The 26,061-nt window shown below is 60.1% G+C and overlaps 1 protein-coding gene across 4 annotated transcripts in view; it reads left to right on the forward strand.

The window, feature by feature from the left end:
- Positions 1-26,061, forward strand: part of LOC102444310 (unconventional myosin-Vb-like) — a 59,957-nt gene that overhangs the window by 19,613 nt on the left and 14,283 nt on the right. The window contains exons 5-24 of one of the 4 annotated variants that reach the window (XM_075903258.1): positions 464-620; positions 2,283-2,426; positions 9,248-9,329; positions 10,364-10,471; positions 11,621-11,733; positions 11,943-12,208; positions 13,008-13,089; positions 14,228-14,368; positions 14,656-14,781; positions 16,517-16,600; positions 17,163-17,216; positions 17,745-17,897; positions 18,521-18,618; positions 18,951-19,037; positions 19,132-19,243; positions 20,224-20,435; positions 20,851-21,007; positions 21,833-22,072; positions 23,523-23,738; positions 25,463-25,556. In XM_075903258.1, coding sequence (XP_075759373.1) covers positions 464-620; positions 2,283-2,426; positions 9,248-9,329; positions 10,364-10,471; positions 11,621-11,733; positions 11,943-12,208; positions 13,008-13,089; positions 14,228-14,368; positions 14,656-14,781; positions 16,517-16,600; positions 17,163-17,216; positions 17,745-17,897; positions 18,521-18,618; positions 18,951-19,037; positions 19,132-19,243; positions 20,224-20,435; positions 20,851-21,007; positions 21,833-22,072; positions 23,523-23,738; positions 25,463-25,556 — 2,726 coding nt within the window. The remainder of the gene's footprint in view (positions 1-463; positions 621-2,282; positions 2,427-9,247; positions 9,330-10,363; positions 10,472-11,620; positions 11,734-11,942; positions 12,209-13,007; positions 13,090-14,227; positions 14,369-14,655; positions 14,782-16,516; positions 16,601-17,162; positions 17,217-17,744; positions 17,898-18,520; positions 18,619-18,950; positions 19,038-19,131; positions 19,244-20,223; positions 20,436-20,850; positions 21,008-21,832; positions 22,073-23,522; positions 23,739-25,462; positions 25,557-26,061) is intronic. The other 3 variants (XM_075903260.1, XM_075903259.1, XM_075903261.1) reach the window with 3 other exon arrangements.

Below are 26,061 nucleotides of genomic sequence, written 5' to 3' on the forward strand. Positions count from 1 at the left end.
GCCAGAGGAAGAAAAAAATCCAGGAATCTGAAATATGTCAGGAACATTGTAAAGTACATTACATATTATTGGTAATAAAGGTTGTCTGTCAACTTTTAAGTTCAAAAAATATGAACAGGAACATAACACCAAGTATACATGTTGTGTCCAAATATATTTATAACTGATTTAGACCAACTGAGATTTTACAATGTATTCATCTCAATACATATGGATTCGTTGGGGGCCATAAAAGATAGATATTGCCAAATTTCCTGTGGGGCCGTATTAAACCGGAACACAGGCCGCAATTGGCCCGCGGGCCGGACTTTGGACATGCCTGCTCTAGGGGCTTCTCTTGGCCCCGACTCATGGGCAGCTCTCCCAGCTGGGCCCCGTGGGGTGGGGTGGGGCAGGCAGCTGCTGCTGGCAAGGGCCCCTTCCCGCTGAGTCCCGTCTCCCATAGCAACCTTGCCGCCCGCAGGTACAGCAGGGACCAGTCGCTGATCATCAGCGGCGAGTCGGGGGCTGGGAAGACGGCCTCGGCCAAATACGCCATGCGGTACTTTGCCACCGTCGGGGGATCGCTGAGTGACGCCGGCATGGAGGAGAAGGTGCTGGCTGCCAGCCCCATCATGGAGGTAGGTGCCGCTTTCCCGGGTGCGCCCAAGAGGAGGGAGAAGCGAGGGCCGTAGGTGGGGAGAGGGATCTGTGTGGCCTCCAAAGGGCCAGGCCAGGAGGGCTCCCCAGCCACACCTGGGGGCAGGCTGCTGTGCTCTGAGTGGGGGGGTGGGGGGGAAGGGTCCATCTTGTAACAGTGAGCAGCAGGGTTCAAACTCAGTTGAGACTGGGCTGTAGTGACCCCCTCCCACTGCTCCTGGGCTTCCCTGGCTCCTTGGGGCCGCAGGCGTGGGCTTTGCCGGAGGGCTGGGCGCTGCAGGGTTTGGCCTGGAGGGAGATGCTCCTCCCTGCCCCCAGGAAGCATGCAGCTGCCCTTGGCACACCCTGCCTCTCTGGGGGCTGAGGGAGGGGCTCTTCCTCCTGGGCAGGGAGTCTCTGGAGCAGCCTGGCTGGGGGCCTGGGGTGCATCACTCGCTCTCAGGCTTCCCTTTCCCTTGCTGGGCCACGGCTCCCCTGAGGGAGGCCCAGCCGCTGAATGCCTGCCCTCCGGCTGGCTGCCTGTCATCTGGGCCGGGGGAAATGCCGCTCACAAGGCAGCTCCCTGCGCCCCCCCCCCCCCCCCCCTCCCGAGGTCCATCGTCTTGACCGGCTTTCCTCCTGGAAGCGAGCAGCCGCTTCCAGCCTGGGCGGTTTATTCCCCTTGTCTGTGGGAGATGCAGAATCCCACCCTGGGCTTGGGTGCTGTGGGGCCGGGTCCCTGCTAAATGGCCCCCCCTAAGGGGGGGGGGGAGGGGACACAGGCAGCAGCTCCCGCAGCTGGGGGGCTGAAGGGTTTGGCGAGCGCTGCAGGGGACTCCCCGCTGCTCTGAGGGCCTGGAGGGGGAGGCCCCTGCCCTTGCTAGCTGGCAGGCCGTCCCTGCGGGCTGGGACCTCTGGGACCTTGAGGCTTCTCTCTGGCCCTAGGCCCATCAACGTGCGTGTGCGGAGGGGCTGCCGGGCAGGCTGAACGGGGCTGGGAAGGGGCCCCTTGGGGTGGGGCGCCGGTTGCAGCAGCGTGGGAGCCAGTGGGCTGGCCTGACCGGCCCCAGGCAGAGCGGGGCTGGCGCTTGCAAGCGGCAACGGGAAGAGTCTGTTTCCGCTGGCTCCTCCCCCACTGGCCCCAGCCAGCCGCTTGGCAGCACTTTGTGGGGCTGGGCCAGGGACCCAACACCTTGGGTGGCCAGGCCATATGAGAGTGGTGCTGTGAGCCTGTCTGCCAGGAGCTGGGCCCAGATCAAGGGGACAAGAGGTGCCACCAACACCCTCCCCACTGCAATGAGTCCATGACCCACATGGAACCTCCCCACAGCAGCTGGAGGGTCAGGACCCAGTGTCTGGGAACACTCAGGCACACCTCACACTGGCTGCTTCTCCTCAAACACCGCTAGGAACAGGGAGCGCTCCGGGCTTGCGGACTGGCCCTGGGCATGGCTAGAGGGGAAGGGTAGGGTGCATAGACCCAGGACACTGGACTAAAACTCTGGAGATTTAGGCTGTACTCCCCAGTCTTACTCAGTGGGTCAGTGGCAGAGCTGGGAAGTCACCCCCTGCCTTGTTTCCCTACCTGTAAAGTGGGAGGAAGGATGCTGACCCCTTGGCCAGGTACCTGGAGATGTAGGGTGCTCCACTTCTGTTCCAATCAGGCTTTTGGAAATGCCAAGACCACCAGGAATGACAACAGCAGCCGTTTTGGGAAGTACGTGGAAATCTGCTTCAACCATGAGTATCGCATTGTTGGGGCTGCCATGAAAACCTACCTGCTGGAGAAATCCCGCCTCACTTTTCAGGTGGGTCCTGGTCCGGGAGGGAGGGAGCATGCTGGCTGGTGAGGACACCAGGGTGTTGCTGAGTGTGCAGCTGGGTCCAGCTCCGAGCCCTGGTCTTTCAAAATAAACCCCCTTTACATCAAAATAACAAGCAGCACGTCCACACTACCAGGCCCGTTACTTCGAAATAACAGGCTGGCTATTTCTAAATCTGTTCCCCTGATTTCCTCGGAATAACGTTTGAAAGAAGCATTATTTCAAAATAGCAGGAGTGTGGATGCACCGCTGCTATTTTCCAATAAGGACTCCCCAGAGTCATTCGAAGTAATTACCCCCCAGTGCTTCCTGGGGCTCTAAGTCGAGGTAGCTCGTCCATGATAACAGAGCTTGCCTCGGACTCATTTTGAGGCTCCCCCCCCCCATTTCGATTTTGTTTCAGGCGTTACTTCACGCTTAGTTACTTGGAAATACTTTGGGCACGTCTACACTAGGAAACTGAGGTTGGCAAAGCCCCTTGACAGTAGGGATGTAAAATCCCACTTAGGGTGTGTCTAGACTACAGAGTTCTGTTGACAAAACTATACCTGCGTCTACACTACCGCTGAGTTCTGCCGACATAACGTCGACAGAACTCAGCAGTTTTGTCGACGCTGGTAAACCTCATTTTACGAGGCATAACGCTTTCTGTCGACAGAAGGTGTTATTGCATGTAAACTGTCCTTTGCGTCTACGCTGCCATGTCGACAAAGCAGCTTGCTTTGTCGACAGAACTGAATGTAGTGTAGATGCTCTTTGTCGACAGTATCTGTCCACAAAACTTCTGTCGACAAAACCCTGTAGTCTAGACGTACCCTTAGTGATTAACCAGCTAAACTTTAGGGTTAACAACTAAGTGGGATCCCGGGGGAGCCGCTTCAGCCCAGTGAGAGCAGCCCCCAGTCTGTGGGGCTGCCGGCTCCTGTTCCTGGGTGCTGGTTAACCCAAGGGTGGGCGAGCACTCCAAGAATTTGGTATGTGGTCGAGGGCTGCACTCTTCCATGATATTAATGGAGCAGGTGTGGGGTCGGGGATGGAGGTGGGTGCAGAAGGGAGCTTGGGGCAGGACTGGGGCGTGGGGCTTGGCTGAAGGAGGTAGCTGTGACCTGGGGCAGGATCCGAGAGGAGGGGGCAGAGGGTTTGGGTTGTGGGGGGAGCAAAGGGTTGAGGGAGGGTCTGACCAGGAGATTTACTGAGGCAACCCCCAAGCCAGCAGGTTTCTCAGGCAGGCTGCCTGCCTGCCCAGCCATGGCGGGGGCTGTATGGGTCTGAATAGCTAAGAACCTGAGGAAGGGGGGAGGGATACTTCATAGGCTGCTTATTCAAAGTCAGCCCCCTATTGGCCAGTTTCTGGCCAATGGGATTGTTTTGGGGATGGGGACGGCAAGCAAAGCCTCTTCTTCCCTCCCCCCCCCCCCCCCCCCCAAGTTTTGTGGCTGTTCAAAGAAACTGCACCCGGAGCCACACTTCTGAACCGAGGGGATTAGGGATGAACCTGCTCACATCCCTGTTGATAGACAGCACTGGGGTGGCTGGTACTTCCCCGGCTTGCTGGGACTGCAGCCTTGCCAGGCTCTGGCTCTCCGCATGCTGCGGAACTGGGCTCTGGAAGGGTTTGAGGGGCGGGTACTTCAGCCTTCCCCACTCACGCTCCCTTAACCCAGTGCAGCTGGTGTGATGGTGTCGGGGTTCCCCTCGACGCTGCACCCCCGTAGCAGCAAGAACAGACTCTGCCAGCCAGTAGAACGGGGGTTTATTGCTTCTCCAGGCCACAGCATGGACATGATGTGTCCACGGGAGGCTGGGCCAGGATGCCTCTGACCCCTTGAGATGGGGTCCCTGGGCCCCTAGATTCCAGCCCCTCCATAGTCTGTTTCATGGTTCCAGCCCCAAGACTGCCCCTCTCCCCGCACGCTCACTTCCTTTTCCATCCCTTCCCTTAACCAGTGGACCTGGTTTGATCATTGTCAGGGGGGCCCTCCGGTGCCCCTTCTGGGCAGTGCTTACAGACAGAGGCCAGTAGGGGTCACCCACAGCCCCATCCTAGCAACCAGCAAGGTACTGACACTACATCACACCTGGTCACTGCCTACAGCTTTGTACCAGTCCTTCAGTGCAAACTCCACAAACAGCAGAAATCTCTAGTCACTGTGTGGTGGGGAGGGCGGTAGGAGACTGCAATAAAATGGCAAGTGAATTTTAATGTTGATAAATGCCAAGTAATGCACATTGGAAAGCACACAATCCCAACTATGCATACAAATCGATGGACTAAATTTGCCATAACCACTCGATCTTGGAGTCCTTGTGGCTAGTTCTCTGAAAACATCCACTCCATGTGCAGCAGTCAAAGCAAACTGTTAGGAATCCTTAAAGGGAATAGAGAATAAGACTGACTATCTTATTGCTGCTATATAAATCCATGGTAAACCCACCTCTTGAATTCTGTGTACAGATGTGGCTTCCTCATGTCAAAGATATAGTGGCATTGGAAAAGGTTCAGAGAAGGGCAACAAAAATTGAGGGGTTTGGAATGGGTGTTCTCTGAAGAGAGGAGACAGTCTGGGACTCTTCAGCTTAGAAAAGAGGAGACTAAGCGGGATATGATAGAGATCTATAAAATCATGACTGGTGTGGAGAAAGTGAATAGGGGAAAGTTATTTACTTGTTCCCATAACATAAGAACTAGGGGTCACCAAATGAAATTGATAGGTAGCTGGCTTAAAACAAACACAAGGAAGTACAACTTCACACAATCTGTGGAACTCCTTGCCAGAGGATGTTAAAGTCCTGGTCTTCACAAGGTTCAAAACAGAACTAGACAAATTCATGGAGGTTAGGTCCATGAATAGCTCTTAGCCAGGATGGGCAAGGATGGTGTCCTTACCCATTCCCAGCTTCTGATGGAGGCTGACTGGGTGGGATCACTTGATTCCCTGTTCTGTTCACTCCCTTGGGGGGCACCTGGCTTTGGCCACTTGGTCTGACCCAGTGTGGCCGTTCTTATGAAGTGCTCCCATCTTGTAACAGGCTCAGGGACTGGCACAATCCCCTGACTTCAAAAAAGCAGACTTCGACTCCCTCCGAGACCTGATGGGCAGCATCCCCTGGGATGCTAACATGAAGGGGAAAGGAGCCCAGGAGAGCTGGCAGTATTTTAAAGAAGCCTTAGTGAAGGCACAGAGAAACCATTCCAGTGCATAGCAAGAGAAGCAAATATGGTAGGAGACCGGATTGGCTTACCAGGGACATCCATGGGGAACTTGAGCACAAAAAGGAGCTTACAGAAAGTGGAAACTTGGACAGATGACTAGGGAGGGGGATAAATGTCTAGCTCGAGAATGCAGGGGGGTTATCGGGAAGGCGAAAGCGCAATTGGAATTGCGACTCTCAAGGGATGTGTAGGATAACGAGAGGTTTCTACAGGCACGTTAGCAAGGAAAAGGTGATCAGAGAGGGGGTGGGGCCCCTACTGGATGAGGGCAGTAACCTAGTGACAGATGATGTGGGGAAAGCTGGAGTACTCAATGCTTTCTTTGCCTCTGTCTTCACGGACAAGGTCAGTTCCCAGACTAATGCGCTAAGTGATGCAATGTGGGACAAAGGTGGACAGCCCTTGGTGGGGAAAACAGGTTAGGAACTATTTAAAGCGAAAGGTACAGAAATTCATGGGTCCGGACTTAATGCATCTGAGGGTACTGAGGGAGTTGGCAAATGTCATTGAGGAGCCTTTGGCCATTATCTCTGAACAATCGTGGAGATTGGGAGAGAGCCCGGATGATTGGAAAAAGGCAAATGTAGAGCCCATCTTCAAAAAAGGGAAGAAGGACGATCCAGGGAACTATAGGCCGGTCAATCTTACCTCAGTCCCTGGAAAAATCACGGCGGGGATCCTCAAGGAATCCATTTTGAAGCACTTGGAAGAGGGGAAGGTGATCCGGAATAGTCAGGATGGATTCACAAAGGGCAAGTCGTGCCTGACCAATCTGACCAAAGCTTTGCTAAAGTCAAGGTCTATCGCATCCACTGACTTTTCCATATCCACAGAGCCAGTTACCTCATAACTTCTATGATGAGGTAACTGGCTCTGTGGACGTGGGAAAGTCAGTGGATGTGCTAGACCTTGACTTTAGCAAGGCTTTTGATATGGTTTCCCACAATATTCTTGCCAGAAAGTTAAGGGAGTGTGGATTGGATACATGGACTGTAAGATGGATAGAAAGCTGGCTAGGAGATTGGGCCCAGCAGGTAGCGATGTCAGGTTGGTGGTCGGTTTCTAGCAGAGTGCCCCAAGGTTCAGTTCTGGGATCAGTTTTGTTCAACATCTTTATTAATGACATGAATGAGGGGATGGATTTTGCCCTCAGCAAGTTTGCAAGCAAGCTAGGGGGAGAGGTAGATATGCTGGCAGGCAGGGATAGAGTCCAGAGTGACTTAGAAAAATTGGAGGATTGGGCCACAAGAAATCTGAGGTTCAACAAGGACAAGTGCAGGACTCTGCACTTGGGACGGAAGAATCCCAAGCATTGGTACAGGGTGGGGACCGACTGGCTAAGTAGCAGTTCTGCAGAGAAGGACCTGGGGGTTACGGTGGATGAGAAGCTGGATGAGTCAGTGTGCCCTTGTAGCCAAGAAGGCTAATGGCATAATAGGGTGCATTAAGAAGAGCACTGCTGGTAGATGTAGAGATGTGATTATTCCTCTTTATTCGGCTCTGGTGAGGCCACGTCTTTAGTATTGTGTCCAGTTCTGGGCCCCCAATTACAGGAAGGATGTGGACACACTGGAGAGGATCCAGCGGAGGGTGACCAAAAATGATTAGGGAGCTGGAGAACATGACCTACAAGGAGAGGCTGAGGGAGCTGGGTCTATTTAGTCTGCAGATGAGAAGAGTGGGGGGGGATTTGATAGCAGCCTTCAACTTCCTGAAGGGAGGTTCCAAAAAGGATGGAGAGAGGCTGTTCTCAGTAGTGACAGATGGCAGAACAAGGAGCGATGGTCTCAAGTTGCAGTGGGGGAGGTCCAGGTTGGAAAAACTATTTCCCTAGGAGGGTGGGGAAGCCCTGGGACGGGTTACCTAGGGAGTAGTGGAGTCTCCATCCCTAGAGGTGTTTAAGTCTCGATTTGACAAAGCCCTGGCCGGGTTGATTTAGTTGGGATTGGTCCTGCCTTGGGCAGCGGGCTGGACTTGATGACCACCTAAGGTCTCTTCTGATTCTGATACTTCCCCTAGGGCCCTTTCTTGTGTGTATAGGATTGAGCCTGGATTCCTGTTGCTGATGGAGACTCAAGGCTCCATGGAAGTCTTATTCTGCCTCCATACCCTTCCCTTTTTCCTCCCCCTCCCCAGCCTGATCTGTGCAGCCCCAGCTTGACTCGGGCGTCAGGAAACTTCCTGAACAAAAATGTGTTTGTGTTCAAAGGGCCTTTTTGACAATCGGGTGCACAAGACCTTGCAATTCCTCCCTCTGTCCCTCATGCCCCTGAGCGCAGCAGGTCATGGGGTGTGGGGATCCTTTCAACATTTTGTTTGGATGCTGTTGTGAAAAGAAAATGGGGAGGGTGAGAGGAACCCAATACTCCTCCCCTCCCCCCCATCACTGATTGTCACATTGTGTGGCAAAGCTGGTAAAGGGAAGGCCTGCAAGATACTTCAGTAAATGCACATGGAAAAATCAAGACCTTCCACCCTGTCAGTCATTCAAAGTCAGCCAGCCACAAGGACCTGGATGTGACTTTTTTTTTCTATAACCAATTCATCCAGAGATTGTGAGTTAAAACACCAGGGTGGGCTCAAATGTGCCCCTTGGTAGACTTCCCCCTGATGGCAAAGTTTAAGTGGCTGAGCCGATCCAGGCCACCTCAGACAATCATGGGGAAAGGAGTTCCACAGATCCCTCACTTGCACCATAGGGCTCTGTTGGATGACTGAGGTAGGAGTCTAATCTGAGGCTCCCATTTTGGGTCAAAATTGCTGTTACCTTCCCCTTCCCCCTCCCCTTCATCCAGGGAACAAATCAATAAGAACAAGACCTGGTTCTCTTCCACCCTCCTACTTCCCCCAATCTTTCTCCAAGCAGGAAACATTTTGCCTGCAGGTAGGAAAAGGGCACCTTCCCCCCCCCCCCCCCCCCAAGATTTCCCTTTGGCAATGGGCTCCTTTAAAACCCCTTTCCGCCTTTTAAAGGGAAAACCCACCGTATTGTGAATAAGCCAATGAAACCCTCTCTTCTAGAAACAGGGACCAGAAATGCCCAGGGGAAGCCGGAGAAGTGCTGCTCTCTCCTGGCTTGAGTCGGGGGGGGGGGGGGGGGGTAGATGGCTGAGAGGCCCTGAGACCCCGGTCTGCCTGGGTCTCTGGGCATCTCTGCCAAGATGTGGACATGAAGCTGGACCAGGTGCTCTCTCAGCAGCCTGGGGGGGGGGGGGGGTGTACAGTCCCTTCTCCCTTGCGAGGCAAGAGACCCACAACCCATTTGGAGGTGCCCCAGTGAATATCTAGACCACGGCTCTGACCCCTGCTTGGGCGGGCGGGAGTCTGAACCCAGAGCTTTTGATACAGGAGGCTCATCCTCTTGAGCTTAAGGAGAGACCCCTTTAGCTGGCAGCAATAGTAGGCTGCCGCCCTCCTAACAGTGGCTGGCCTGGTACCATCCTAGCAGGAGTGTCACCTGTCCCACATTACCATGTATCTGATGTGGCCTGCACGGTCCTCTAGCTGGAGAGATGAGGCAGCAAGGGGTGGGGGGGGGGGGGATCCAGGAAAATTCGGACCAGCCTCAACTGTTCCTCTTGTTTCTGGGCAGGCGAAAGCCGAGAGGAACTACCACATCTTCTACCAGCTGTGCGCCTCGGCCGCGCTGCCGGAGTTCCACGCCTTGAGGCTCGGTGAGCAGCATCCCCCTGGCCAGCTGGCCCCATGCACTGTCCCAGCAGCAGCTCTCTGGACAGTGCAGCGGCTGTCCCAGGGTGTCTGTCTGGATACGGGACTGCCCTGCAGTGCCCATCTCCTTCAGCTGCTGCTTCCCCAGCTGCAGTCTGGGGCAGTATGTGTTAGGGGGGGACATTCACCACTGTCTGTGGGGCACTGGCCCCACAGTTGGGGGCTGGGAGTGGGAGGTTGGTGTGGGGTCTACCCGGAATGTCTCGGGCTGGGGCGCTGGCTGGGAGAAGCTAGAGGTAGGTGAGGTTAACACGGTGGCTGGTGCTAAAGGATCGGTCCCCTTGCTATGGGGCTCCCCGTCCTGCATGAGAGTGGTGCTGTCCCACCAGCCCCATGGCAGGCACCTGGACAGGCTAGGGCTGCCTGCCGTGCCTGGGGCGTGCCTGCTGCAAAGCTCTTCCAGGGACCCTGCCTGTTCGTCAGACTCCAGGCATCCTGTGGAGTAGGGTCACTTGTGACTGTCCCAGTCTTAGTCCTGCCTGGCCTCCTGACAGCTGCTCCATCTGGCTGCTTGGCAGGCTGCCTGGTAGCTGCTGGGGGGCGGGGGCCAGGATTCCAAGGGTCTGCAGGGCTGGGCCAGCCCACCAGGGCTGGGGGTGCTGGAGCTGTGGGAGCCGGGGTTCCTTTCACCTACCGACAATCCTGGTCTGACGGGATCAGGGTGGTGGGAAGCGACAGCCTCTTTGTGCTCTTGCAAGGAACTTCTATGTTCCAGATGGCGAATACTGGGAGCCCAGCTCACGGGAGAAGCTGGGCCCAAGAGGTTTAGTTCTTGCCAGGTGCAAAGCATGTGGCTGTTTAGTGTGCAGCTTCCACCGCCAGTAACTGGCGCTGTCCCTCCAGGGAGGGGCTGAGCAGGGCCTGGGCTGCCCCAGAAGCTGGGAGGCGGGGGGGCTCGCATGCAGCTGATCTGGCCCGGTCACAGGGGCGGGAGCTGGCTAGAAGCTGGACTCAGTATCGTGTGTCTCTAACCCGGCAGGTGAGGCCGAATCCTTCCACTACACCAAGCAGGGGCGGTGCGCGCTCCTCGAGGCCACTGATGATGCTGCTGACTTGGAGAGCACACGAAACGCCTTCTCGCTATTGGGTAGCTTCCCTGCCTGTTGGGAGTGGGCGGAGCTGGCTCTGCTGCTCGGGGCTGAAGCTGGCTCCTTTGCCTCGCATCCTCGACCCCAGGAGCGTGTAACGTATCAGGCCAGGCTCCATCAGTGAGGAAGGCACAAGGAGCCCCTAGCTAGCGGTTACGGCCTGACCCTTCCATGGTTCTGAGTCCTCGCAGGCTCCACGCCCCTGCCCCTGCAGTCTTGTCACCTTCAGCCCTGCTGGCAGCCAGTTTCAGAGTGAGGGCTGCTGGGGCTTCTGGCCCTGGCTCCCAGCTGACAGCGGGGTCCGGCCCTGCAGGGGATGGCTGGGCTGGGACCATGAAACCGGCAAGACAGCCAAAAGCCTTGGGTTGGTGTGACGTAGTGGGGGTACTTGCTGGGCTGTGGTGACCTCTGCTGTCTGGAGCAAGACCCAGCAGGGGTCACCACAGCCCAGCAAGTACCCCCACTACGTCACAGTTGGTTTCAAACCTACTCAGAAGGAAGTATTTCCTCACAAGGCACAGTCAACCTGTGGAACTCCCTGCCAGAGGATGTGAAGGCCAAGAGTATCCTAGGGCTCTCGGAGCTAGATAAGTTCCTGGAGGGTAGGCCCATCAATGGCTACTAGCCCAGATGGTGTCCCTAGCCTGGCGCTGGATTAAGAAAGGGCCTTTAGGGGCTGCAGTCCAGGACACACAGCTCCTGCCCAGCACAGGGATGGGGGGAGGTGGTGCCACATGCTGCCTCCTCCCCTCCCTGCACCACCCGGCGCAAGGAAGCTCTGTCCTGCTGCTGCCCTTGCCTGCAGACTCCGCCCCCTCAGCTCCCATTGGCCGTAACAGTGTTAATTAGGTCAACTTTAGTCAGGTGGCCGTAAGGCAGCTAGTGTAGACCCGCCCCGGTCTCGCCCGTGCTCTGTGGCATGCTGGGAAAAGAGCTGTGCCTGCGGGCTGGGGAGGCAGCCCCCCAAGCTGTGACTGCCTGGGAGGGGGTGGGGGGCGTCCGGGCCTGTGCAGCTCCCCCAGGTCACAGCTGTCGAGGGGCTGGGAGCGGCCCCTTGTCCAAGTGGATGCTGTCCTGGGGCAGTGTGGGTGGGGGAGCTGCTAGTGCCCCCTGGCCTTGCAGGGTACCGAGCGCTGTGTGCCTGGCAGGGGTCCACGAGTCAAACCAGCTGGAACTGTTCAGCATCCTGGCCGCTATCCTGCACCTGGGCAACATCCGGCTCAAGGCGAAGGACCGGCACGGGGAGAGCTGCTTCCTTGAGGTAAGGGCCGGCTGGCCCTCTGCTACCCCCGGGGTGCAGGGAGCAGGTGACGGGTGCAGAGGGGTGGCCTTGCCCTGCGCCGGGCTGGAGGTGGGGGGCAGGTGTCTGAGCTGCAGGGGCCTTAGGCTGCCGGCTCGGAGTGGGGTGCTCTGCGGGGGCTCCCCGGGGCTCTCCCTGTGGCGCCACTGATGGGTGGGGTCTGTGCGCAGCTGGAGGACGAGGCCCTGGGCCGGTTCTGCACACTGCTGGGCGTGGAGAAGTCCCAGGCCTCGCGCTGGCTCTGCTACCGCAAGCTCGTCACGGCCAGCGAGACCTACGTGAAGCCCCTGTCCAGGCAGCAGGCCTCGACCTCCCGCGACGCCCTGGCCAAGCACCTCTACGGGCAGCTCTTCAAGTGGATCGTGAGCAGGATCAACAAAGCCCTGCGGGCGTCCTGCAGGCCACACGCCTCCATCGGCATCCTGGACATCTATGGGTAGGGGGGCCTGCGGGGAGACCAGCCTTCCTCGCAGGGGCTGGACCAGCGGGCTTGCTCCATGCCCCAGCTGGTTCCCCCGGGAATCTCGGGATGGGGAGGGGGAGGCTGCCTTCTGAGCTTGGAGGTCTTCGCTGTCCAGCCGAGCAGCACTCTGGGGTGGTCCCCTCTGTGTTGCTCCCAGGCCCCTGGCTGGGTGGGGTGGAGGCTGGAACTCGAGTTCCCATGTGGCCAAGCGTAGGGGGTGTGGCTGGCAATAAGCTGCTGCCTGAAGCTTTGCTCGTGGGGCTTAGCCAGCTGGGGGTGCAGCACAGCCCCCCCCCGCCCCCCCCCCCGGTCTCCTGCTCTTGCCCATGCACTTGGAGTGCTCCCTGCGCATCGCTGCTCTAGGCCATCCTCTGGAAGGCCCAAGGGCTCGGGACAGCCAGCTGTCAACTCTAGGTCGGGGGGGGGGAACCGCTTTTGGGTGGGGGGGGGCCACACAGTGAGAAGCAAAACCTGCAAACTCACTGCCATGGCCCGCAACTAAAACAGTCCCCATGTTCCCCGTGAGCCTGGGGGGCCCAGCCGAGTAGATTGTTCTAGCCCCCATGGGGGGCTCCCAATGCTGGGGGGGCTGAGGTTCCCTACCCTGACTTGGGCCGTCACGGGAGCTTACGGAATGGGGGGGGGGGTGCAGCCCGGGGATCCCCTTGGCTCTCGCACTGGACAGAGCTGGACTCACTCCCCACTAATCTCCCTGGTGTAAAGGCGCCGCCGGCTCCCCCGCCCTCCTGGTCACCCCGCTCCCCTCCCCCAGGTTCGAGACCTTCGCAGTCAACAGCTTCGAGCAGTTCTGCATCAACTACGCCAACGAGAAGCTGCAGCAGCACTTCAACCTGGTCAGTGCGGCTGTCCAGGCTCTGCTGCCGGGCTCCTGAGTCTCGCAGGGGGCCCGGGGCAGGGCCAGGCCCGGGTGCACAGCTGGGGTGCCCCAGTAATGCCAAGAACTGAATTCACTGGGATCCTGAAGGGCCATTTTCCCTGCCTCTCCACCCCCGCTCTGTCCAGAGCCTGGTGCCCTGATCCAGGACACGCAGCTGCTCTCCGAGCTTTGGGCAGCCCCGTGGGGGTGCACTAGGAATTGCCGAGTCCCCCTCCCATGTCCCTCTGGCGCTGCCAGAGACGTGCTGAAGGCTGCCCTAGACGGCTGGCAAGAGCTGGCAGGTCCCTGCTAGCACAGCAGGTGCTGGAGTTCCACGTTGTTCCCCACAAGCCCCCGTGTCTAAGCGGAGTCAAAATTGGGACAAATTGATAAATCAGAAGGGTTTTTAATTGGGTTTTGTTAAACTTTTTGTTCAGAAACTGAATGAAAATAGTTTTTTAAATGGGGGACGGGGAGAGGAGGGAAGTCCCTGCCGGCTCTAGCGCCCTGCCCCCTGCCGGCTCTAGCGCCCTGCCCCCCTGCCGGCTCTAGCAGCATGGAGCTGTCATCCCGCTAAACAGCGAGCTGCAGAGAAGTGACCTCTGGCCTGGCCCTGCCTGCCATGCCTTGGCTTTCACAGCTCCCACTTGTTTGGGGCGGGTGGGAGGCTGCAAGGCCGGAGCTCTCAGCGTCTCCCGTGGGCCCCAGATTACCCACTCCCCAGGGGAGCGAATTGCCACAGTGGCCAGGCCGGGGTTCAGCTGGGGTGGCTGCCGGAGAGCAGGCTGCCAGGGCGTCTGCTGGGTGTGTTTCTGGGGCGCTGTCTTTGGGCTGTGCCCTCGGCTGCCTGTCAGAGGCCCTTAGGAGTCCCAGTCGCGCCACGGCAGGGCTGAGCAAAGCTGCTGGGTCAGGCAGGCAGCCTGGGGCCGGAGTCTCCCCTTGACCTGTGGTGCACGCCTAGTGCCCTCGGAGCCGCTCTCCAGGGAGGAGGGGCGGGCTGGCTGGCTGCTCAGGGTCCCGAGAACCCTCGCGTGAGCCGTCTGACCCCCCCCCCCCAGCCCTGCGCCTTGGGGGAGGGCAGAGCCCTGATCCCATTCCCACCCCCGCCCCTGCAGCATGTCTTTAAGCTGGAGCAGGAGGAGTACGTGCGGGAGGGGATCCCCTGGGCCTTCATCGACTTCTCCGACAACCAGCCCTGTATCGACCTCATCGAGGCCAAGCTTGGTATCCTGGACCTGCTGAATGAGGAGTGCAAGGTGAGCGGCTCCCCGGGGTCAGGGCGGGGCTGGCTTGGTGCAGGCAGGAGGGTCTAGTGCTCCCCTCCAGCCTGTGGAACGGGACCTCTCCGGCCTGAGCCCGCCTGCCCCCCCCGCCCCCATGTCCTGGGGGGTAGATTGTGGAGAGGGCACGTGTCTCAGACTGGGGGATGCTCTCAGGCCTGTCTCAGCCCGGAGACTCCTGGTGCTCCCAGCTGCTGGGGGGGGCACCGGTGCGAGTCCCTTCCTCCGGGCCTCCAGCTGTCTGACTCCTCCTCCCCACCCAGATGCCCAAGGGCAGTGACCGGAGCTGGGCACAGAAGCTCTATGACCAGCACCTTCACCACAGCCCCCACTTCCAGAAGCCCAAGATGTCCACGGAGGCTTTCATCATCCAGCACTTCGCTGGCAAGGTGGGGGCTCGGGGGTGGGCGTAGTGCTCTGGAAGCCCCGCCCAGGGAGGGCACATGGGGGTACCGGAGCGGCTCCGAGGCTCCCCAAAGGCCGGGGTGAGACGGGCGCTGGCTGGGAGGAATCCAAACGCTGGTTTCTCTCGCCCAACCCCCACTGGGCTCCTTGTGACGCCCGTGGGGAGAGCCCTGCTACTCCGAGGAGCGTGGGAACCCAGCAGGCCTAGGACTCCGGCTGCGAAGCTCCCTCTGCCACAGTGTCCCTGCAGTTCGTGGCTGCCCAGTCCGTGCGGCACTGGAGAGGGGTGCCCAGGAGGCTGGCTGCAGGGCACAGCCTCCTCCTGTGCACCAGGACCCAGTGAGTCTCCTGCTCCCCTTCCTCCAGGGCTGGCTGGGCTCCCCGCTCCAGTGAGGGGACTGAAAACACACAGCCGGCTCGGTTACAGGCTGGCCTCTGCACTCTAGCCTGGGAGATGCTAGCGGGGATCCCAACGCACCCTCAGTGTCCGTAGCCATGTGCTGGCCCCTTGCAATAGGCTCTGCCCAGAGTAAGGCATCCTGGGACTTGTAGTTCCTAGGAATCAGGTGATGTGCAGACTTGGAGCAAGGCCTGCTGGGAGAAGCGGCGAGATATAAGGCACGGCATTCCTGCAGAGGTGGGCAAGTACCCTGGCTGCTGGCCAATGACCAGGACTGGCCCAATTGGCACAAATCAAATTAACTCTCCCCACCGGTGTTGGGTCTGGCTGCAAGAGGCACTGCCAATGCGAGGAGACGCCCTCTGCCCCACCTGGCACCAGCTGCTGCTCTGGGTTAGTCGGGCAGCTGAGCTTTGAGCCTGGGACTCCCAGGGGTGTCTGGCTTTGGCCCCTCGGGCAGGGGCTTGACTAGACCTCTGCAGAGGCCCTGCGAGCCGGCCGGGTCTGTGGCTTTCCATCCAGGCTCTGGGTGGGATGGGCAGCAGCTGGCTCCTGCGCCTGGCACTGGGACTGACACCAGTTGCTGGTCCTGCGGGGTCTGACTGTTTTCTCTTAAACCTAATTAGGTGCAATTCTTCCCCATCCCTCCCATGTAACCGGCAGCGGCTCTGCCATCCACCCCCAACCGTTCCCCGTAGGACAGCGGGGGCGAGAGGAGACCTGGGCTGGGATTTGTCAGCCCCCGCCAGGAGCTGCAGGCACCCAGCTCCCACTGGTTCTGACTTCCCTGGCACCCCTGCTCTGGAGACCTGTGGGTTGCCCCAGGAGAAGCCCAGGTTCCTAGCTAGGAGCTGAGGCTGCCTGCGTGACCTCCCCCCCCCCGGTGACAGTGTCGTGGTCCCCTGCCTCCTGCACCCCCGGAGTGGCACGAACAGACTCCACCAGCCAGTAGAATAGAGGGAGTTTATTGCCTCTCCAGGACACAGCACAGATGTGAACTGGGGCTAGGAGGCCTCAGTGCGTGCCCCCCCCCTTGGGGGGGGTGACTGGGCCCTACAATCCCAGCCCCCTCCCTAGCTCCTTCTCCCCTGCTTCCCAGACAGAAACTAAAACCCTTCCAGCCCTGCCCCCCCAGTCAGGGGCAGCATTCCCCCCTTCCTTTGTTTCTCCCCCTGGGGGGTAGCTGGTCAGGTAGAGACCCTTGCCTAGTGATTCATCCCCTGTCCTGCTGGGCCGTGGTACAGACAGCAGCCAGTGGGGGTCACCCACAGCCCCAGCCTAGCAACCAGCAAGGTACCCCCACTGTCACCCCCCCCCAGGTGGAGTATCAGTGCAGGGGGTTCCTGGAGAAGAACCAAGACATGGTCCCTGCGGAGCTGATTGGGCTCCTCCGAGCCAGCAAGGTGAGCTCCTGGCGGGGGCAGGGGGTGCTCAGGAGCAGACCGCATGGGGAAGGTGGCGGCGTGTGGGGATTGTGGGTCAGACGGGGCAGTGCCCCTTGGGGAGGTGCCCCGCCCTCACGGGGAGTGGCAGAGTCTCCGCACTGGGCGTTCTCTCGCGGATGTTGCGTGAAGCTTGGCCTGCCTCTCCCGTCCCCTGCTCGCCGGCACGGCTGGCCTGGAGGTGGGGGGCACCTGCCCTGTCCAGATGCCGAGGTGAGGACCCGTGTGCTTCCTGCAAGAAGCACACGCTGAACTGCCCTGAACCTGCCCTCTCCGGGCAGGGCTCCATTGATGAAATGGAGTCACCTCCACCAGGGGACACCAGACCTCTCCCACCAAAGCCATGCTCTGCACGCTGGCACAGGAAGGGGCGTGCCGGCCCCAGGACGGCCCCGGTGCAGTGCGGAGGCTTTGGCTGAGAATGGGGGTTCCAGCTGTCTGCACTGGCTGGTCCTGCAGCTCCAGGCTGTGCTCAAATGGGGGGGGGGGGGGGTGGAGTTGCCACTTGCTGATGAGCTAACAGCTCTGTCATTTCTCTCCTGGCCGGCTGCCCTCCCACCCGTGGGCCCCGCAGAAGGTAAGCTGCGACGCGGGGCTGGTTGTGATGGAGCTCGGCAGGTTCCATCCCTGCCGTAACCTTGAATTCCTGGAGACCTTCCTCCCCAGGGGCTGCCAGCCCTCCTGGGCTGTCAATGGGGAGATGTGGTGCATTGCAGGGGCTGGAACCCTGGGCCCCGCCGGCTGTGGCTGCTACATAACTTATTGGGTGGGGGGTGAGCCACTTCCTAACCAGGGGTGGGAAGGTGAAGTCTGCATGTGTCAGACTCTGCTCTGTGCTGCCTGACTCAGCAGGGCCCGATCAGGGTCAGGCCCCAGCTGGTGGCAGAAGGTGGCCCAGGAGCTCTCGTGTAACCAGCCCTGTGGCTCGTGCACCCCTCTCCCGGTGCTGCTGGGTGCCCTGTGGCCGCAGCCCATAGTCCCTTGTGCTGCGCTCAGGTGGGAGCCCCTGTGGCAGGATGTGGGGTTCAGGCACCCTGCCCCTGCTGGCCAGTAGGTGTCACTGCTGGCCTGCTGCTGGCTCTGATGCTGCTGCTCTCCCCACTAGTCTGCGCTGCTAGCAGAGCTCTTCCCGGAGGAGGGGGACGGCAGCATCGCCCTGCCCTCCCGCCTGTCGCATGGGTCCAGAGTGACCGTCCGCCCCAGCAGGAGGTCTCTGCCGGCCACGGACAAGGAGCACAGGAAACCCATCTCCACCCAGGTACGGAGCTGGGCTGGTGTCAGTACCTGATCCATGGCCCTCCACGTCATTCCCCTTCGGACGCTGCTTTGGGCGTCCCGGTCTGTGCAGAACCCTGGGCTGCTCTCACTGCTCTTGGCCTCCAGAAACCCTCATCAGCCGAACGCCCCTAGAAGTGAGGAGCCCCACAGAGCCGGCTGGCCTCAAACAGCAGGTGCTCAGCACAGCTGGAGATCGGGGCCTTGCTCCGTCTGGTAGATGGAGGAGAGATCCCTCCAGGAGCTGCTCCAAAGGCTTCCCCTGGGCTGTGGCTAGGGATGGGCCCAAGCACATGGCAGGGTCTGGGAACGCCCGCGGGCTGGGGTGGGGACTGGTCTGAGTGGCTCGGTGGGCTGGGGACTCTGGTGTGAGGCCACGTGGAGGCTTATCCGTGTCTGAAGCACCAGGTAGAGCTGCCTGGTGAGCAGGTGGCCTGGGAAGGGCCGCTGGGTATTCAGGGGCTGCATACAGGGCTTCCCTTTCTCCAGTCGGGGCTGCCTGCCCGTGGAAACTGGAAACCGCTCTGCTCTGCCGCTGTGCCTGGGCTGCCCTCTGGGGCCCTGCACCGCGCCCAGAGCTGAGCCGGCTTGCTCTGTCCCTCGCAGTTCAAAGCCTCGTTGCACAAGCTCATGGAGACTCTGGCCTGCACCACGCCCCACTACATCCGCTGCATCAAACCCAACGACCACAAGCGGCCCTTTGAGTGAGTGCCTGGCAGCGCTGGGGTCGGGGACGGAGGGGAGGCAAGGGCCGGAGCTGCTACTGGGGACCCTGCATCCCCAAGAAACTCCTGGGAACCCAGCTGCAGTGTTCCACCCCCTGCCCTAGCAAAACTGGGCCCCCATTGGGCGACTTCTCTCTGCCCCCAGCAAGAGAACCAGGCACCCGGCTTCCCGGGGTGCCCCTACCTGCAGCTGCGGTACAGATAGGGAGTAAGGAGGTGGGCTGAGCCCAGCCCCAGCCAGGCGTGCTGCATGTGGGGTGGCAGAGCCCTCGGGACCCTTGCATGGGGGTCATGGACTGCCTCTGCTCTAGGTTCGATGCCAGGCGAGTTGTCGAGCAGCTGAGAGCCTGCGGGGTGCTGGAAACCATTCAGATCAGCGCCTCTGGCTACCCGTCCAGGTAGGGCTGCTCCAGGGGCTCGCGCTGGGTGCGGCGCATGCGTGTCTGGTGCTGGCTGACTTGGCCCCGGGGCTGGCTTCTGTCTCCTCCGCAGGTGGACGTACGCGGAGTTCTTCGGCAGGTACAGGGCTCTGATGCGCCCAGAGGACCTGACGGGCGGGGACGAGAAGCAGACCTGCTGGCTTGTCCTCCAGAGGCTGCTCAAAGTAAGAGCCCCGGGGTGGAGGGGAAGGGGATTAAATTCTAGGCTCTTAGGTGCTCGCTGCTGTGTCCGGCCTTTCCTGCCATCCCAGCCCCTCCTCCGTGCCCCAAGGGAGCTGCCTGCCTGTGCATGGGCCAGCAGCACGGCCTGGCGGGACCCATCCCTCTGGGCGGCAGTGCTGTTGTAGGGGAACAGGTCTCATAGGTCAGAGCGAGGGGGGGGGGGGGGAATCGGGGCCACATGGCAAGCAGGCGCTAGCCCCGCTACTGACCTGCATGTCAGTGAAATATGGACGAGTAGCACCCTGGCCAAGAGCAGTGTCTGCGGAGGAGGGTGGGGCAGCGGGCAGATCTGGGAGGGAGTTTGCTGTGAGCAGAACTTGGCAAGTCCTGCTGCAGAGAAGGGACACGAGACCCCTGAACTACAACTCCCAGAAGGCATTGCAGCAGCCTTTCCAAATGGGAGTAATGAGGGCTTCGGCCCCAGGAATGTTACTGCCTCCCCAAGCTGTCTCTTGCGCTGGGCCGGCCCTCACTCTGCAGCTGGCTCTGACTGTCCTGCGCCGGGCCAGCTCTCTATGGCCCCCCACCGATCGGAGTGTCCTCGGGCAGACCCAGGTGTGTGTCTGCCTGCGGTGGCAGCTTCCCTTCTGCCCAGGCTGTGCCCTGGCTCTGCTGGAGTCGGTGACCCTGGGTGGGTTCCTCTGTAGGCACCTGGGTCCCCCTGGGACTGCCCGGCTCTGCTGCTTGGTGTCCAGGGCACCACAGCTGGAGAGGGGTGTGGGAGTTGAAGGTCAATACCCCCCTCCCCTTCCCTCCCAGGAGCGGTCCAGATGCTGTAGTCCCCACACTTGGCAGCTGGGGTGGGGGTGTCTGTCCAGCAGCCAGGCCCCGGTGCCCCACAGGGCCAAGCATGCAGCACCCAGGTGTGACTTTGCTCCACCCCGTTGTACGTGCTCGGTCATGGATCTTGCTCTCCCCACAGGACTCCAGCAAATTCCAGTGTGGGAAGGGCAAGATCTTCTTCCGTGCCGGCCAGGTGGCCTTCCTGGAGGAGCTGCGTGGCAGGAGGCTGAGAGCAGCCTGCGTCCTCATTCAGAAGAGCCTCCGGGGCTGGCTGGGGAGGAGACGCTTCCTGCGGATGCGAGCCGCAGCCATCTGCCTCCAGCGCTTGGCCCGGGGCTTTCTGGCCCGCAGGTGAGCGGTGATGTCCTGCAAATGCCGCCTTGGCATCTGACCAGGGGAGATCGTCTCTGGACACCCTGGGCTGCATCCAGCCTCTAACAGGGCAGTTGAGTGACAGGCAAACAGCATCCCCACAGCTACAGCGGGGGACCCAGCGCCAGCCACGTGGACCCCAAAGGTGGCTGTTTCAGTCTGTTCACAAGTAATTGTCTCGGGGTGGGGCTGGGCAGTGCCCTAGGGAGGCAGAGGGGTTGGCCTGGGGTACCAGGGATTTGCTGTGGGTCTCCACAGAAGGTGAGTAGACCCTGGGACTGTGCTGCCGGGGGTCACTCTGTCCCTCGGGGGGGAGGGGGGGGCGCAACACCTCTGCTCCTCCAGCCCTGTGGGCTCTGGCTTCCTGTACCCAGCGCTGCGTTGCCCTTGGCAGACTCGCCAGGCGCCTGAGGCGGGCCAGCGCTGCTCTCACCATCCAGAAGCACTTCAAGATGGCGCTGGCCAGGCGCTCGTACCGCCGCACCCACGCGGCAGCTGTCACCATCCAGGCCTTTGCCCGCGGCATGTTCGCCAGGCGCCTGCACCGCCAGGTACCAGCCCTGCCCGCGGCTGGGGGGATGGGGAGCCGCTCGCCGCGGCGGGGGGTGTCCTGCGTGCGCTCCCTATGCTGGGTTGTGCAGCCCTTGGAAGGGGGCACTGAGTGACAGTCCCAGTTAATGGCTCGGGGGGCCTGCAGCTGTGTCCTTGGATCTGGAAGGAGCCCCCTTTCTTTGGACCCCTCCCTCTCTTGCCACAGGGCAGAGCAGTGACTTACTGGCTCACCTGCATGTCTGAAGCCTGGGGCCTTGCCTGGCAGCAAGCGAAGGGGTCCCAGTGGGAAGCGGGGTTCCCCATCAGTTGAGCACTTGAGCTGCTACCCAGCTGATGAGCAGAATGCCTACTACTGGTGGTGCACATCTGCCCAGGCCTTGGTGCACAGAAAAAAACTTACTCTGCACAGGGTTGGGGAGTACTCGTACTCTTGCCCCATAGGCGCCCCCCCCCCCCCCCCCCGCAGGCTGCGAGAGCAAGTCATGCCGCAGCTCCCTGGGCAGGTGCCCGTTGTTCCACTCTCCAGGGGGTTAGAGCAGCCTGGGGTGCCAGGTGGCTCAGGAACAGCTCACCTGTGGGAGCAACCCCATCGCTGCCCAGGCGTGACTAGGCTCCTAGCAGATCCCAGGGGCGGACGCGCACCGAGGGTAGATGGGGCTGCACGGTGGCTACGCCGCCTCTGCGCAGCTCAGACTGGAGCATCCCACCCCTGTCCAAGCCAGTCGCAGCGCCTGCACTGGTGTGGACAGGCCTAGGGAGCCGCACCTGGTCTCTCGGATACTGCACTGCCCTACCCCTCAGCTGCCCTTGTCTCCCCTCCCCAGCTGGTGGCTGGCCGGAAAGCCGTTGTGATCCAGAGCGCGGTGAGGGGCTGGCTGGCCCGCACCGCGTACGCTCGGGCCCGCAGGGCTGTGGTCTACCTGCAGTGCTGCTACCGGCGCATGCAGGCCCGCAGGGAGCTGAGGCGCCTCCGCATCGAGGCCAAGTCGGTGGAACACTACAAGCAACTCAGCAAAGGCATGGAGATCAAAGTGGTGCAGCTGCAGTGCAAAGTGGATGAGCAGGTGGGTGGGTCGGCCCCTCCTGCTGCCCCAGAGCTACGCGGGAATTCAGACTGCCATGGGGTGCTTGAGAGTCCTGGGTAGCTGCATTCTGCCTTAAGCTCCCCTAGCGTTCTGCTCTGGGTAATCGCCGCCTCCTCTGTTCCTGTGAGCTGTTACGCAGTAGCCATGCTCCACTCCAGAGGTGGCCGCATTCCACTCCCTTAATGATAGGGTCGGATCTCTGTGGGCGCATGTACGCTGTGCCGAGAAGGTGCCTGGGGGGAAGCTCCTCTAACCTCAGGCTTGCTTGGCCCTAGCAGTGTCCGACTCACTCCTAGTCCGTGGGGACTTGGCTCTGGCTTTCCTGGTGGCGCAGGATCCTGGACCCTGCCTTTCCTACTCCAGTCCCATCTTGGGCATTGAATGGGAGGGGGCCCTGAGTGGCTCTAGAGGGTGCCACATGCTCATGCCCCTGTGTGGAACCTCTCCTCCCCACCCCACTCCTGCACTACGGAGCAGCTGCTCAGGGGTGACGGGGGCATTTGGGGCCACCGCATTTACCAATTTAAAATGTTGGTGAGGCTATGGGGCAGCTGGGAGCCCCCGCTGCAGATGCTGCTTGTAAGCGCTGCCTCCGTCTGCGCCCTCCCCCGCCTGCAGCCTCTCTGGCTTGGCTCGTGCCCTGCACGCCGTGTTCTGTCGCTGAATATTTCCCAGTGGGCGTGGTTGGCGCTGCCATCTGTCTCTGCCTTTCGATTAAAGGGACTTCACATCAATCCTACACCCCCATGGCCTCCGGCCTACGTGGGCTGGGCTGGGTGGGTGAGCGTGCTCTGGCCTAGATACATCCAGCACCTCTGCCAAAAGCTGCTGCAGGGGAGCTCAGGGTTCTCCGAGGCAGCATTGGGTTCTGCTCTGTGGGGGGGGGGGGGGGGGTAGACTCAAGGCACAGGTTGACTCAGGATTGCTCAGCACGCTTTGGAGATGGACTGGACTCGGCTTTGCCCCGCTGCGCATGGGCACAGCAGCACCTGGTCTCTGGGCGTGGGGGTGCACAAGCTGTCACTCCTCCAGCTGCCTAGGCATGTTGGGCTTGGCACCTCAGGCTGTGCAAGGGGGGAGGCCCAAGTCAGGGAAGGGCTGGCCTGGCCTGTGTGCCCTAGGGATTGTAAAGCAGGACTCCTGGGTTCCATTGCCAGCCCTGACGGCAGTGGTGGCCTTGAAGCCATTCCTCCTGTGCCTCAGTTTCCCCAGCCTGGGGCCAACTGAGCTTGGTTTGGGGGTGCTGTGGCTAGTACCTGACTTGTGGGAGCAGTTTGGCTTTGCAGGGAATGATGGGGCAGCCTGGCAGGATGAAGCTGAGGCAGCTTCTCTGGATTCCACCCCCACACCCTGCTGTTCAGTGCTTGGATAGGAATCTCCCACTCCTCCAGGCCTTACCTGGCTCTAGCGCTCGGTGCTGTCCCCATAGGCCAGGGAGAACCAGAGCCTCTCAGAGCAGCTGTCGGCACTGAGAGCCTCCCACGGCGGGGAGGTGGAGCGGCTGCGTGGTGAGGTGCAGCGGCTGCAGCAGGACAAGGCTCAGGAGAGGCACGTCCGGGAGCTGCAGGAGCAGCTGCAGCACATGGAGTTGGAGAAGAGCCTCTCGGAGGGCAGACTGGGCCGGGAGCTGCAGGAGCTGAAGCAGGTGTGGGGCAGAAAGAGGCCCTTGGCTGGCTGATGGGTGGCCAGTGATAGCTCTGGGTGAGAGGAGAAGGTAGAACTAAGGATGTTAAGGACTGGTCGATTTCCCCACCCCTATCAGAGGCAGCAAAGGGGGGAGGGGAACGGGGTACTTCCGTGCGGCGCTGCTGCTTTGACCCCATATCCGGGCTCCATGCGGCACTGCCTCTTTGAAACGCCGTGGCAGCCTTGGCATGGAGCCTGGAGCCAGCGGGGCACTCGGCTGATCCTGGGTTCTACTGAAATGCTGCACGGAGTCCCCCGCTGACCCCAGGCTCCATGCTTTGAAATGCACAAGAGACTCTGCTGGGGATCTTGTACATTTCAGAGCTGGCCCACACGTGGTCCCACTGGCCCGGGGCTGCAGGCGCAGGTCCCACTGGCCCGGGGCTGCAGGCACAGGTCCCCATTCCTCCTTCCAGTGGGAGCTCTTGTACATTTCAAAGGAAGAATGTGCAAGTGCCTATCCACTAGTTGATGGAAATTCTGCTGACTACTCGATATTAACATCCTTAGGTAGAACCGCTGCAGAATTAACCCTGAAACTTTCCTCCTTTGGCCCTGGTCCCAAAGAGCAACAATCCCCCATCCAGCCAGTCATGGGTGTCCCTGAACATACAGGGCAGCTCCAATGGCTGGCAGCAGTAGTAGGCTGGTTGTCCTCTCTGGAGCAGCTGTGAGAGGGGGAGCTGCTGTAAGCAGGCTCCTTGCTAGCATGCTGTGCACGCTCTGGTGACTAACCAAGCTAGCCTAGATGTAGACTTGGCAGGAGTTGATTGTATCAGTAAATATCCCTGCAGGCATAAACTGTCCAATACTTCATTCGGAACGAGGTCCAAGCCAGAGAAACATTCTGGAATCAAACCCGCTATGTGGCATGGTTGTGACAGGCAATAGTGACAATAGCTTTTTGGCTTAAAGCTTTAACTCCTGGACACTCATATCTACTGGCCGTAAAGATTTTCCTCCTCTTCCCCCTCCCCCCCCCAAATTTCCCACAACTATGAAAAGTTAAAGAAAAGGTTTTCCTCCTCTTCTCCCCCCCCCCCCCCCCCCCCCCCCCCCCTCCGCCGATTCTATCCCTCAAAAGTAGAACTCTGCCACGCCTGTCAATACATCCCAGCTACGTCTACACTGGCATGACTTTCTGAAAATGCTTTTAATGGAAAAGTTTTCCGTTAAGCATTTTTTGGAAAAGAGCGTCTAGATTGGCAGGACGCTTTTCCGCAAAAACACTTTTTGCGGAAAAGCGTCCGTGGCCAATCTAGACGCGCTTTTCCACAAAAAAGCCCCAATCGCCATTTTCGCAATCAGGGCTTTTTTGCGGAAAACAATACTGTGCTGTCTACACTGGCTCTTTCGCACAAAAGTCTTTCGGAAAGACTTTTGCCCAAATGGGAGCAGCATAGTATTTCCGGAAAAGCACTGACGATCTTACATGAGATTGTAAGCGCTTTTGCGGAAACTCAAGTGACCAGTGTAGACAGCACTAGCAAGTTTTTCTAGAAAAGCAGCTGATTTTCTGGAAAAACTGGCCAGTCTAGACACAGCCCCCCTGTTTGGGGCTGGCTGGCAGGGCATGGGGAGGATGGAGAAGCCCTTCAGCCTGACTGGCCCCCGGCAGGTCCTCTTGCCCCATAGCTCTGGACTGCTGTCAGGGTCCAATGCACTGCCCCTCTCTGCCCCCAGCGCCTGGCAGAGCTGGAAGCCATGAAATCCAATCTGAAGGAAGAGAAGGACGCTCTCAACCAGCGGATCATGGAGCAGTCTCAGGACCTGGAAGGTAAAATCCTGCCTTGCCCCCTCCCCCAGTCTGCAGCCCCTCTGCCAGGCTGGGGACTGGATTCTGGGGGTGCCCCAGGAGTGACAGTGGCTGTGCCAACCAGGCCACAGCAGCTCTGGCAACTGGTGGCTGGCAACTGGGCACCCGCTGGTCCCCATACTGCTCTGTGCTGAGCTGCACCTGCCTGCCCTGTGGGGAAGCCATGGGCCCTCTGGCCGCCGTTGGGCACTCCCAGCTAGGCCCGGGCCCCTGGCATGAGCTCCCGCAGGAAGTGGTGGAGTCTGTCTGGAGGCCTTGAGCGATGGAGTTGTGGCTCATCGGCGGGTGGGGTGCAGCGTACTCCCCTGGCGAGGCCAGGCTGGGCAGGTGAACGGAGCCGGCCGTCTGCGAACCCAGACTTCCCTGCTCTGTGGGCCATGCAGCTCGGAGGCCAGACCCTGCGTAGCCGGGTCCCTCTGCCCCGGTGCCGTATCCTCCCCCACCAGCTCTCGTTCCCAGAAACCTA

Source organism: Pelodiscus sinensis, chromosome 19, assembly GCF_049634645.1.
Source record: "Pelodiscus sinensis isolate JC-2024 chromosome 19, ASM4963464v1, whole genome shotgun sequence".
Lineage (NCBI taxonomy): Eukaryota > Metazoa > Chordata > Testudines > Trionychidae > Pelodiscus > Pelodiscus sinensis.